Source organism: Schistocerca piceifrons, chromosome 10 (assembly GCF_021461385.2).
Source record: "Schistocerca piceifrons isolate TAMUIC-IGC-003096 chromosome 10, iqSchPice1.1, whole genome shotgun sequence".
Taxonomy (NCBI): domain Eukaryota; kingdom Metazoa; phylum Arthropoda; class Insecta; order Orthoptera; family Acrididae; genus Schistocerca; species Schistocerca piceifrons.
In genome coordinates this window covers 8,626,752-8,641,243 of record NC_060147.1, presented here as the reverse complement: position 1 = coordinate 8,641,243, position 14,492 = coordinate 8,626,752, and the positions used below count along the sequence as shown (strand labels likewise).

The window sequence follows — 14,492 nt, the reverse complement described above, 5'->3', positions numbered from 1 at the left end:
TAAAGTTCACATTTTATAAGCTGATTACAATATGCGTCTTTTCAACATGACGTCCAAGACTTGACTTTCTCAAGGTCCAACTCTCTAACAACTAATAATTGCTTACGTGCCCAAAAATCAGAGTTACAAGTACGTCAAAGATCATAGTGACAAAAGAAAGAATACACACAAGATTAATATCATTGCAATATAAACATATCGATGTATCAAAGTACCTCTACATTAATGAAATCAAATCTGAATGTTGTCTCAGAAATATGTCAACTGCTTTACAGAAACAGTAGAATATTGCTGATATCGAGAGGTTCAGGTGAGTTGCCATAATGGTTACGTAATTCAAGTACAATTACAGTGTCTTCCTGGTGTACACTGAACGTATATGCAGTGTGAGACTCTGGCAGAAAAATAAATCTGTACTGACTGAGCATAGCTTAATGAGAAGCAAACGTTACAGTCAGCTAATGACATCTCGTACAGAATTATTAAGGATGTCATTGAGATGAAGAGTTCTGACGAATCTCGTTAATCGAGGTGAGGGGTTTGCTGTCGGTGGAGCTCGACAGCTGACCTCTGAAGCAGTAAGACGGGAGAGGCAGCGTGCTGCATCACACAGGACAGAGGCGGACAGCAGAAGTGAGTCACCAGCTACGTAAACAGGTATCTGTGCCACTGTTAACCCTTTCATGAGCCGTGGGAAACATGCTTCCCACTACAATGAGCTCGCTCCTACTCCTGTGGGATTCACAGTTCCCACCTCTGCACGGTGTTACCACCTAGTGAACAGTAAGGGTACTACTTCCAGTCTGAAGTTCCCACCGTTTTTGCTGTACCTTCGCGCAGAGGCATTGTATAGCTGAGTGTTGCTCTGTAGAGGAGCCTTTCAGAGCTGTTTGCATGACATTTTGTGATTTTTTCCTCAAAGCTATAGTATAAGGTAAATACTTTTGATTTACCCAAATTTATGAAGGAAAAAGTAAAATTGGAACGAGGAGAATTCCAGTACAAAACAAAAGGAGCCATTTCTGCAGTAAAATGGATGGATAACCGTCCAGTCACTTTCCTGTCCTCAATTCATGACCCATGAGAAACAGCCACAGTGAGAAGGAAAAACAAGGATGGTACTAGTAGAGAGATTTCTTGTCCTGAAGTTGTGGCAGAATACAACAAAATAATGGATGGTATCGATAAGTTTGATCAGTTACGAGAAGGGTATGCTACTGGCAGACGTTCTGTAAAATGGTGGCACAAAATATTTTATTTCCCGGTGGACGCTGCTGCAGTGAACAGTTTTATCCTGTAGAAAATAAGTAAAAGAGAAAGTGGACAGCACGATCAGCTCACATACAGGATCCATCTAGCCAGACAATTGATCACTGGCTTCTCATCCCAAAAAAGGCGTGGACAAAAAGCTGTCTTTCTGGCAAAAAGGGGTAAAGTACCTGAAGATTTTCATCATGTGACTGTAGGGGAACATCGACCCATTTTAGGAGAAACCGACTGGACGTGCCGTCATCGTAGTACCAAAGCTGCGGAAAAGAGCACTCGCTGTGTTTGTATGTATTGTCAAATACCACTTTGCATAGACCCGTGTTTCAGAAAATTTCATGGCAAGTAATTGTGAACAATCATTGTAACAAGAGAAGTAAATTTATCAAATAAATATGACATATATTGAAAAAGCTGTTTTTGTCATTTAACTCCAAGGAAGGCCAGTGGGAAGAATACTTCCCACCTTGTTGTGTGACCTCACTTTCACAGTTGGAGCAAATTTGATATTCTGTATGATAAATATACCTATCTGTTAACTACTATCTGCTCTCCATTCATTAAAAAAAACTGCTCAATAATTTTGCCCACGAAAGGGTTAAAGTGTTACGGAACAGCCATTGTGAGATTTAAATTTCCACTGCTTATACACGTATGAGGAGACATATTGTGATCTACTAGCGCTTTGCAGTAAGATGGAAAGGAAGAGTGGCCTTTCTGAAACGTGCTCACACTGCTACTTTATGCCGAGAGAAACCTGCGAAGATTTTATTGCGAGATAAGTCCACTCTTCTTCCGTTGAAACTCGGAATAAATGCCTCATGCCACTTACTGGCACATGCCAGAGTCTTTGAAGACACGGGTGGCATAAAGGGTAGAGAGAATATAGTTTTGTGCCGTAGTCGATCATTTGTATTTGCAGGGTCCAATAGCTGCACAGATCGAAAACTATTCTTACGAAGTTCAGTTCCTCCACATTCTGCATTGCCGTCAAAGACTATTTATTTCATATTTACAGTGTTTACAGAAGCAAAGACATTGAAACTTGCTCCTACTAGACATTTGAAGCAAACAGTCTGGTAACTATACAGAGGGACGGTACGGTAGTGGCAGACCGAGATGATGATGATAATAATAATAATAATAATAATAATAATAATAATGGTGTGTGACGAGGGCCTCCCGTCAGGTAGACCGCTCGCCTGGTGCAAGTCTTTCGATTTGACGCCACTTTGGTGACTTGCGTGTCGATGGGGATGAAATGATGATGATTAGGACAACACAACACCCAGTCCCTGAGCAGAGAAAATCTCCGACCCAGCCGGGAATTTAACTCGGGCCCTTAAGATTGACAGTCCGATACCGAGATAGCCGATACCGTAAACATCTCGGCCGTACGAGTACTCCGCACGCTACAGAAAGCTAGACGTGGAACAACTGGATGCCCTGGTTTGTAGCTTTCAACTAAAAATTTGACAGAAAAGACATTTAAAATCAGATTTCGGTAATGTCGGCAACACTGTGCGGGGGTCGTCGATCTGCAGAAGACGCTGATTCTCTCTCCAGAATCGTAAAAACAGTCGAGAAACAAAAGAGCGCAAAAGGGTTTAGCAGTCAGCGGGATTCAATCTTGGCTACAAATAGCGGCACGTGACTGACAGGAGTTCACAGATGCAGAAAAGCAGTCTGAGGTGAGCTGGACTGAATCTTGTTAAGAAAATGTAGTATCTGTACCTCAGTGAACCCACATGAAGACAGGCTTGTCAGGTCTGAGAGAAGCTGAGAAATGTGAAAGACAGACCCTCCGCAGCATAAAGTTTATGTGTAGACGATATAAATTACGAGGATGAGAAGAACTGTACCGGGAAAAATGGAAGGTCGATTGAGTCACTCAGAGAAACGAAACTAGACATCTATGATGGTCTGCTTAGGGTCGATGAACAGACTTGTGCAAAAGGCTTCCGCAATGATCGGAAAATAAATGGTGGACGACGGAAGAAAGGAAGGTACACAAGAGTGGAAAGTGTTTGGGCTCCAAAGTAATGTGTAATCATTACTTTAATGTGGCCTTTAACCCTTTCACTGCTACTCCTGTATACCGGGTGATCAAAAAGTCAGTATAAATTTGAAAACTGAATAAATCACGGAATAGTGTAGATAGAAGGGTACAAATTGACACACATGCTTGGAATGACATGGGGTTTTATTAGAACCAAAAAATACAAATGTTCAAAAAATGTCCGACAGATGACGCTTCATCTGATCAGAATAGCAATAATTAGCATAACAAAGTAAGACAAAGCAAAGATGGTGTTCTTTACAGGAAATGCTCAATATGTCCACCATCATTCCTCAACAATAACTGTAGTCGAGGAATAGTGTTGTGAACAGCACTGTAAAGCATGTCCAGAGTTATGGTGAGGCATTGGTGTCGGATGTTGTCTTTCAACGTCCCTAGAAATGTCGGTCGATCATGATACACTTGCGACTTTAGGTAACCCCAAAGCCAATATTCGCACGGACTGAGGTCTGGGGACCTGGGAGGCCAAGCATGACGAAAGTGGCGGCTGACCACACGATCATCACCAAACAACGAGCGCAAGAGATCTTTCACGCGTCTAGCAATATGGGGTGTTTTTTGTTCTAATAAAACCCCATGCCATTCCAAGCATGTGTGTCAAATTTTACCTCTCTGTCTACATTATTCCTTGGTTTATTAAGTTTTCAAATTTATACAGACTTTTTGATCACCCGGTATATAGTGGTGGCAACTGCTACATTTTGGATGCTTGTCCTGTATGTATTCAGGTTCACTATTCAATTACATCTACTATGCTTTCTGGTGTCATAGATGGGTTTTGCGTCAGCTTTCCTGATGTTGCAGTGTAAGGGTTAATGGCTGTTGTTGAATATATTCAAATTGATCAACAGTTACCACACGTTCAGTGGTTATATATCTAAGTAACAACAATTTTGGCAATAGTGTGACAGTCTTACTGTTACCTGTGACATAAAGAATTAAATAAAACATTAAAATTTCATACTTCTAATGTGTTTTGACTCTTTCAGTATCAAGTGCAGTAGTACAACATTTGTCATACGATTTTGTGTAATTGGATCTCGCCGATGTCTTTTCACAGCGCCCAGAGAGAAGGTCTGTTGTCAGAAGCACATTCCGAAGAGGTCGACCAGGCAGACCCGTTCTACGCACACTGCAAGATGCACACTGACAAAATGTTGATGAGGTGAGTGAGGTAACCAGGTTAGGTCCTGCCAAATTTTAGCTGTTTGTTTCGCTGTCTTCGATTCTTTTGTCCTCGTTGTTCCCGATTTTGAAACGCGTGTCGGACATTTAGGTTTCGGCCAGAGCCTCGGCGTTCCGCTCCGAGCGGTCGGAGATATTAGTTGTGTGTGCTCGAGGTATGCTTGCTTGTGTGTATGAATGTCTGTGTGTTTGCCTTTCAGTAGAAGGCTTTGGCTGAAAGCTAAATGTGTACATCTTCGTACATTGATAGTTGAAATGGAGGACAGTGGGATGTCAGCTGGTATAAATTTATATTAAAGATGAAGAAATTCCTCCAGCTGCATTTGAGGTGTCGGTTTTACTTTGGCAACTAGTTTCAACTTTGTAACAATGTCATCTTCAGGACCATACACTTGTTGACATCAACTGCGTGCGGCTGATACTAGAAGTCAGTGATGAGATGCATACGTGCTCCATGTGGAACTGTGTATCTTTGAAATGCCGGTCTAAACTTCATATTAGTTACTAACCACCTTCCACACGGAGCAAGTCCGTATCTCACCACTGACTTCTAGTATCAGCCGCATGCAGTTGACGTCAACAAGTGTATGGGCCTTAAGATGACATTGTTACGATGTTGAAACTAGTTGCCAAAATAAAATCGACACCTTAAATGCAGCTGGAGGAATTTCTTCATTTTTAATGTAAAAGCGTGTAACAGTCTTTGTGTGTGCCCATCTACAACTCGATGTGTCATTTTTATTGCGAGTAGCAGTCTGTTCCTTTCCTTATATTCCGACCTGGAGTTTCCGTTATTTGATTGTATCCGATTTCTCATTTTTTCTGCCTCAAAAGCCCTCTAGATTTCATATTTTATTCTCAGGAAGGTTGGTTTCTGTTCTTTCCAAATCTTCACTGTTGTTTCTTCTAGTTATTTTCTTATTTTTTTCATCTATGCTGTTACTGATTTCTTTTTCCAGAAATGCAGGAATATATCTTTCATTAATCTGTCCCTATTCATTCGGTAATGGTGTTGAAAGAAGATTAAACTTCACTTGGCCATTAACTCCTTTATTTTCTCCAAATTTTTTAAGTCTCCTCATTACATCTCATTTTCATCCCATCTGCAGTTTGTATTGTATTGATTATTTCTCTAATAATCCATCCTCTGAGCACCTCTGTTCTCTCCAGCTTATAGTTCAGCTTTAAGCATTCACTTGTGTGTAAACCTTTTGCTCTTGTTGTTGTTGTGGTCTTCAGTCCTCAGACTGGTTTGATGCAGCTCTCCATGCTACTCTATCCTGTGCAAGCTTTTTCATCTCCCAGTACCTACTGCAACCTACATCCTTCTGAATCTGCTTAGTGTATTCATCTCTTGGTCTCCCTCTACGATTTTTACCCTCTATGCTGCCCTCCAATACTAAATTGGTGACCCCTTGATGCCTCAGAACATGTCCTACCAACCGATCCCTTCTTCTGGTCAAGTTGTGCCACAAACTTCTCTTCTCCCTAATCCTATTCAATACTTCCTCATTAGTTATGTGATCTACCCATCTAATCTTCAGCATTCTTCTGTAGCACCACATTTCGAAAGCTTCTATTCTCTTCTTTTCCAAACTATTTATCGTCCATGTTTCACTTCCATACATGGCTACACTCCATACGAATACTTTCAGAAATGGCTTCCTGACACTTAAATCAATACTGGATGTTAACAAATTTCTCTTCTTCAGAAACGCTTTCCTTGCCATTGCCAGCCTACATTTTATATCCTCTCTACTTCGACCATCATCAGTTATTTTGCTCCCCAAATAGCAAAACTCCTTTACTACTTTAAGTGTCTCATTTCCTAATCTAATTCCCTCAGCATCACCCGACTTAATTAGACTACATTCCATTATCATCATTTTGCTTTTGTTGATGTTCATCTTATATCCTCCTTTCAAGACACTGTCCATTCCATTCAACTGCTCTTCCAAGTCCTTTGCTGTCTCTGACAGAATTACAATGTCATCGGCGAACCTCAAAGTTTTTATTTCTTCTCCATGAATTTTAATACCTACTCCGAATTTTTCTTTTGTTTCCTTTACTGCTTGCTCAATATACAGATTGAACAACATCGGGGAGAGGCTACAACCCTGTCTTACTCCCTTCCCAACCACTGCTTCCCTTTCATGTCCCTCGACTCTTATAACTGCCATCTGGTTTCTGTACAAATTGTAAATAGCCTTTTGCTCCCTGTATTTTGCTCCTGCCACCTTTAGAATTTGAAAGAGAGTATTCCAGTCAACATTGTCAAAAGCTTTCTCTAAGTCTACAAATGCTAGAAACGTAGGTTTGCCTTTCCTTAATCTTTCTTCTAAGATAAGTCGTCAGGTCAGTATTGCCTCACGTGTTCCAGTGTTTCTACGGAATCCAAACTGATCTTCCCCGAGGTTGGCTTCTACTAGTTTTTCCATTCGTCTGTAAAGAATTCGTGTTAGTATTTTGCAGCCATGACTTATTAAACTGATAGTTCGGTAATTTTCACATCTGTCACCACCTGCTTTCTTTGGGATTGGAATTATTATATTCTTCTTGAAGTCTGAGGGTATTTCGCCTGTTTCATACATCTTGCTCACCAGCTGGTAGAGTTTTGTCAGGACTGGCTCTCCCACGGCCGTCAGTAGTTCCAATGGAATATTGTCTACTCCGGAGGCCTTGTTTCGACTCAGGTCTTTCAGTGCTCTGTCAAACTCTTCACGCAGTGTCATATCTCCCATTTCCATAATATTGTCCTCAAGTACATCGCCCTTGTATAGACCCTCTATATACTCCTTCCACCTTTCTGCTTTCCCTTCTTTGCTTAGAACTGGGTTTCCATCTGAGCTCTTGATATTCATACAAGTCGTTCTCTTATCTCCAAAGGTCTCTCTAATTTTCCTGTAGGCGGTATCTATCTTACCCCTAGTGAGATAGGCCTCTACATCCTTACATTTGTCCTGTAGCCATCCCTGCTTAGCCATTTTGCACTTCCTGTCGATCTCATTTTTGAGACGTTTGTATTCCTTTTTGCCTGTTTCACTTACTGCATTTTTATATTTTCTCCTTTCATCAATTAAATTCAATATTTCTTCTGTTACCCAAGGATTTCTACTAGCCCTCGTCTTTTTACCTGCTTGATCCTCTGCTGCCTTCACTACTTCATCCCTCAAAGCTACCCATTCTTCTTCTACTGTATTTATTTCCCCCATTCCTGTCAATTGCTCCCTTATGCTCTCCCTGAATCTCTGTACAACCTCTGGTTCTTTCAGTTTATCCAGGTCCCATCTCCTTAAATTCCCACCTCTTTGCAGTTTCTTCAGTTTTAATCTACAGGTCATAACCAATAGATTGTGGTTGGAGTCCACATCTGCCCCTGGAAATGTCTTACAATTTAAAACCTGGTTCTTAAATCTCTGTCTTACCATTATATAATCTATCTGATACCTTTTAGTATTTCCAGGGTTCTTCCATGTATACAACCTTCTTTCATGATTCTTAAACCAAGTGTTAGTTATGATTATGTTGTGCTCTGTGCAAAATTCTACCAGGCGGCTTCCTCTTTCATTTCTTAGCCCCAATCCATATTCACCTACTATGTTTCCTTCTCTCCCTTTTCCTACACTCGAATTCCAGTCACCCATGACTATTAAATTTTCGTCTCCCTTCACAATCTGAATAATTTCTTTTATTTCATCATACATTTCTTCAATTTCTTCGTCATCTGCAGAGCTCTTACCACTGTGGTATAGCATTTTAGGTTTGTTTTTGTAAATATACATTTCTAGTTTTAGACATTATTTTGTCTAATTGTATGCTCTTTCCATTGTGTTAAGTCTTATGTACATTGCAAATTTTTCTGGTCCAGTCTCCTGTACAGTTTCCCTAAGATATTTAAATGTACTAACTTGCTCTATACTGACCAATTGCCGCGTCATCCTCGGCTGATAGGCATCACTAGATGTGGAAATGGAGGACGTGTGGTCAGCACACTGCTCTCCCGGCCATATCTCAGTTTTTGTGAGCGGAGCCACTACTTCTCAATCGAGTAGCTCTTTAGCCGGCCTCACACGGGGCGAGTGCACCCCGCTGCCCGACGTTGCTCGGCAAACTCGTACTGTAGCCCGTCTGAGTGCTAGCTGAGCCCGACACCACCTAACTTTGGTAATCCGGTGGGGACCGATGTTACCACTGCGGCAAGGCTTTGGCTTATTTGTATCCGACTACTCGTTAACTCTTACCGCTGCTGTTTCCGCAGTGTATAGCTGGAATAATGTTGGTGGGGGCACTAAGCTTCAGACAAATTACAGCAGAAATATATAAACTACTCACAGTTGTTTCTGTAGCTATGAATTGACACATGCTTCAACTCAGCGTACAGTATAGGGATTAAAATAACACTCAACTATTGATGAAGGTTTCTCGGGTCTCCAGCTGGGTGGTAACGTTGATATCTCGCGACGTTTCGGGAAGTGTCATACCACCCATCTTCTGGCGAAGGGTCAAGATTCACGGAGAGCGGGCTATTTATATGCGCGGTCATCCCCCTTCCTCCTCCACTAGATTTAGGGTGGCTGTGGTGGACCTGCGACATGCGCGCGGTGGTGGGGATGGCGGGCGCCCCCGGCGGCCGCGTTCGGTTCTCGGTGTAAGCATTCTGTCTGCGTCCGCGGCGGAGGACGTTGACGAGCGCGTTCCCGACGGATTGCCACAATCGCAGGGTTCTGTGCTGCGCCGAGTTGGTATCCCTCGTCTCTGTTGACCAGATTTTCGTGAATCCTTATTTCTAAGGATTCTTTGATAACGCTCTCCCAAAAGCCAGATGCCCGGCACAGTACCTTCGTGTTTTCGAAGTTGAAGGTGTGTTCTTCATTGATGCTGTGTTCTGCTATGGCTGATTTTTCTGTGTGACCTAGTCACACACATCTGATATGTTCTTTGCAGCGTTTAGATATGCAGTGCTGTGTTTGCCGAATGTATTGCTTTCCGCATTCGCTTGGTATACTGTATATTCCTGGTGTGTTAAGGTTCAGCGCATCTTTGGCTTTCCTGATGGCGGCGTCACTTTTCAGTAGTATAATTGTCCCTTTCTTAGAGCCTTTCAGTAGTATAATTGTCCGTGTTTCGGAGCCAGAATCGTGCTACAGTAGCTTCAGGAGCATTATAGTGAACTAATGTTGATGTGTCAGCGACCAAATTTGATGTAAATGCTACGGGACCCATCTGGGCCACTATGGGGCGCGATCACTGTGTATGCAAATTGGCGGCCTTTTATTTATGCGAATTACACGACTTGTGTGTAGATATCCAGTGCCACATAACCTCCACAAAACTACCAACTGTTGGAGCCCTGATATGCAGATGGTCATAAAGTTTTGGTTCATCAGTGCAGGTATTAAAGTATTCCTCCACTTTTATTGCTATTGTCACTCTGCATTTTATAACCTTCCAACTCCAGCCATTGTCAGCTACTTTAATTCTCAAGTAGCTAAAGTTATCTACTACATTTAATGTCTTATTTCATCATCTAATTTTATCAACATTACACAAGCCATTACCTGTAATTTACTTCTGTTGATATTTGTCGTATAACCTATTTCAGAAACATTATCCGTTCTGTTCGTATGCTCTTCTGAGTTGTTTACCATCTCTGACAGAATTACAGTGCCATTGGCTAACCTCGGAGTTTTTATTTATTCGCCCTAAATGTTAATTCTGTTTCCAAATTTTTCCTCTGTTTCCGCCAAGGCTTTGCTCATTTCAGATAGAATAACACAGGCAACTGACTTCGACTCTGTCTCGATGCCTTCTCGGCCACTGCTTCTCTTTCGACACTTACAGTTGCAGTCTGGTTTTTTTTACAAGCCACTCCCGTGTATTTTATCTCTGCTGTCTTTGAAGTTTCAAAGAGTGTAGGCCAGTGTACATTGTTGAAAGCTTTTTCTAAATCAACAGATGCTATAAATGTAAGTTTACCTTTCTTTGGTGCTTCATCTTTCATTGAAGGCAGTAATATAATATCTTTTACCCTTCTGCTGGCCTGGTAAGCCATCTTCTGAGGCAAATATAGTAAGGAAAGTTCTGACAGAATGTAAATAATTTAGGAGTAGAGGATACCCACTCACCGAATAGCAGAATAGTTGAATCATCAACAGGTACAAAAAGAAGAATGAAAATTTTTGCTAGGTTTTGGAAGAAATTATTTGATGAGCTAGAACACACACCCACACACACACACACACACACACACACACACAGAATAAATGTGCTGCTTCGTTCCATCTTGTGCCAGCAGGACATGCGCAATTCCAACATTGTGTGTCCAGCTGACACAGTGTACATTGGGGAGGTAGTGGAGAGGTTTGCCTGCCTTGTTAGAAGATTTCTTCAGAAAGCTAGTGAAGTTTTAAATTTGTGTGTGTGTGTGAGGGAGGGGGGGGATCGTGTGTGTGTGTGTGTGTGTGTGTGTGTGTGTGTGTGTGTGTGTGTGTGCGTGTGTGTGCGTGCGTGCAGGCAGGCATTCACCCGTCCACACCTATCAATGACTGAACACTTCTACTATTTGGTGCGTGGCCTCCTATACTCCTAAATTATTTTCTATTTTCTAAGTATTGTCTCACGTGCTCCTACATTTCTCCAGAACCCAAACTGATCTTCCACATGGTCAGCTTCTAACAAATTTTTCCATTCTTCAGTAAATAACTTGTGTGGGTGTTTTGCAATCACAGCTTATTAGACTTATGATTTGGTAGTGTTGACTCCTGTCAACACCTTCTGCAGTGTTACTTGGCTTTATGCTTAATTACAGACTTACTGTTTTTCAGTTGATTTGTTTTCACCACGTAACACCTGTGGTTTACGTCCTCCTTCATTGCTGAGTGATGTATCACTTTTCGTTCTGACGCCGCAACTCTTCCTTTCCTATATATTTACTACTTTTTATCTATATAAATGACGAACTATTGATTTTGCCGTTTAACAACTTTTTAATAACTGTGGAAGTATTACAGGCATCGGGTCCCACCTAATGTGTCACTCGCCTATACGTTTTACACGAACCTTTCGAGACTCGATCGATCTGTTCACAAAGAGAAAGCAGAATATCTCTTCCTTTGACATTGTCCAACAATGACCTAGGAAGCTCGATGCCCTCGTGGCTCGCACTCTGCCGTGGCTCGCGGTAGTTTGCAGCATTCGTTTGATTCCTCGCCCACTTGTCGCTACGTCGAACTTTCATGGTGATCGTCGGGCGACGTCTTCCACGTTATCTGCAACATAAATAAACTTTCTTCCCACAGTATTTCTGAAAACCCAAAAACAAACTTAAAGAACATAATAATAATAATAAGAATAACTGTTCTTACAATTATTCGTATAAGTCTTGGTCAATTTAATGAGGGGTGGGACAGGCCTAAGCCTTGTGACACCACATTTCCTTGCTTGGAATTGGAACATTTTATTATATTATTGTGTTATTTCAATGTTATTTTTGTTATTATCAATGTAATATTATAATATTAACATCACTGTTGATAATCGTATAGTTTACGTGCAAGACCATTCTTTATGTTTAGCTGTTTTTCATTCATATAACATTTATCTAAAGCATTATACAAAGGCATCATTGTATCAGTAAATGAGTTATGAGATAACAGTTTGTTTTAATTCACTTCAGAATAAGATATTGTGAACATAATGATGATTTAACCCATGTACTGGGGAGGACTGATCTCATCTTGAGTTTTACTGCAGACCATTACAGTCATTATGTCATTAGATTACTATTTTAAATATCTTTAAAATACAGTTCAAAAGTAACATAGCCTCTTTTACTCCCCCCCCTCCCCCCCTCCCCCCAGCCCCCCACCCCCCACACCGCCACCCCCGCCCGTCTCTCCTTCTCCCACTCCCTCTCCCTCTCTCCCTCTAGCAAGTAGTTTGACAAGAGAAATGGATACAAACTACTACATGCAATTGTTAATTGTGGTGGTTACAGTGTATGACTGTTCAGTGGATTGCTCGAAAATGAGTAATGTTCAAAATTGAAGTAGAATATTGCAATAAAAAATAAATGAAAAATTGACAGCTATAATGTTAATCACCGTGGTCAATGTACAAAATATTACAGGTGTCCATATTCAGTTGGACAATTGTTATTTAAAGTTAATAGTGACCGGTGATGTACCTGGAAGTATTCATACATTCTTGGGGAATGCAGCCACATATCTTTGACAACAGACAGTATTTTGACAAGTGAACACCCTGCCATTGCTGCGGCACAGTGTGAAGAAATTTAAACCCGTCTGTAGGTGTGGATACATCTGAGTGTGCAGAAGGACGACACACACAGTAAATAACTCGCGCTGCCACACAATAAGATAACAGACACTGAACATTACCGATAGTGAAATAATAATTAACAAAGAGATAGAGGGCCAGTACTTACCTCAGCTCATTACAGCCGATAGATAACACAAAACAGAACAGAAAATTTACATTCATAGTTTTCGGAACTTTGTTCCTTCATCAGGTAGGAGAGAGGGGAAAAAAGGGAAGAAGGGAAAGTGGATTCAGTTACTCACAACCCAGGTTATGAAGTAACCTTTCCTTGTTGCTTCATAACCTGGGTTGTGAGTAACTGAATCCACTTTCCTTTCTTCCCATTTTTCCCCTCTCTCCTCCCTGATGAAGGAACAAAGCTCCGAAAGCTAGGAATGTAAATTTTCTGTTCTGTTTTGTGTTATTTATTGGCTGTACTGAGCTGAGGTAAGTACTGGCCAGCCCCTCTTTCTCTTTGTTAGTATTTGTTTCACATCTTTATATGAGATTTTCCATTAATCATGTAAATAATAATTAACATCAAGTGAGTGACCAGTGTCGACTCCGGACAAGGTGGCCACTGCAGCTGCACGGTCTACCCACGGTACGCACCTGCACTGAAGAGATCGTCGGCTGTCTCTGTCTGTATATAAAATGATCGTAAGCTCAGGTTCCGTCAAGCTATTACCATCACTCACTCAGTAGGGCGATGTGTCTCACTTCCGCCTTTCGCCGTAACCGTTCTGTCTTGAGGTGACTTGTACCTGCGCTAACTCGGCTAACTCTCCGGTAACGCCCACGCCCTAAGTTCGTCAGCTGAGTTAGCCGATCTCGAAGTCACCTTTGGACAGAAGGGTTACAGTGAAAGACGTATCGTATGCAGGGATGGAGTAAATGCTACACGCCCTCCCGTCGGTAATAAATATTCGTCGCCGATCACTTCCGACGTCGACCGTCTCCGTTTGTGCGGAAGGACCCGTGGCGTGCAGTGCACGTACCGTCTTTCTGCACCGAGTGAGGTGGCGCAGTGATTAAACACTGGACTCGCATTCGGGAGGATGACGGTTCAATCCCACGTCCGGCCATCCTGATTTAGGTTTTCCGTGATTTTCCCTAAATCACTCCAGGCAAATGTCGGGATGGTTCCTTTCAAAGGGCACGGCCGACGTCCTTCCCCGTCCTTCCCTAATCCGATGAGACCGATGACCTCGCTGTCTGGTCTCCTTCCCCAAAACAACTCAACCCCAACCCGTCTTTCCGCGTATGCCGCGTCGGTGTTCTCGGTCGCTATGGCCCCGCCCCGAGGTTTAAATTGTCTCGCACCGTGTGCTCTCGTCGCACCCGTGCCTCGAAAACGGTGCGGTGTTCACGTGGCAAAATATCGGCAGTTGTCAAAGGTGCCACCTGGCCGGATTCGTCTAAAAGATTCGGTACGCCGAGTGTGACTGGAGTTTGTGGTGTGGCAGGCGGCGGCGCAGGAACTGGCTGGCCCTGCAGCTGCGCACACAGCAGCGCCACCTGGAGCAGGAGAAGCAGACGCAGGCGACGGCCGAGCAGCAGCGCACGCAGCGCAAGCTCGCCAAGTACCGCTCCAAGTACCTGCAGCACAAGAGCACGCGCATCCCACCCTGGGGTAAGTGTC

At 42.4% G+C, this 14,492-nt stretch overlaps 1 protein-coding gene across 2 annotated transcripts in view; it reads left to right on the top strand.

The window, feature by feature from the left end:
• LOC124718906 (PHD finger protein 14) overlaps window positions 1-14,492 on the top strand; it is a 173,349-nt gene that overhangs the window by 56,366 nt on the left and 102,491 nt on the right. For both annotated transcript variants that reach the window (XM_047244553.1, XM_047244554.1), the window contains exons 7-8: window positions 4,407-4,511; window positions 14,317-14,483. In XM_047244553.1, the coding sequence (XP_047100509.1) occupies window positions 4,407-4,511; window positions 14,317-14,483 (272 nt within the window). The remainder of the gene's footprint in view (window positions 1-4,406; window positions 4,512-14,316; window positions 14,484-14,492) is intronic.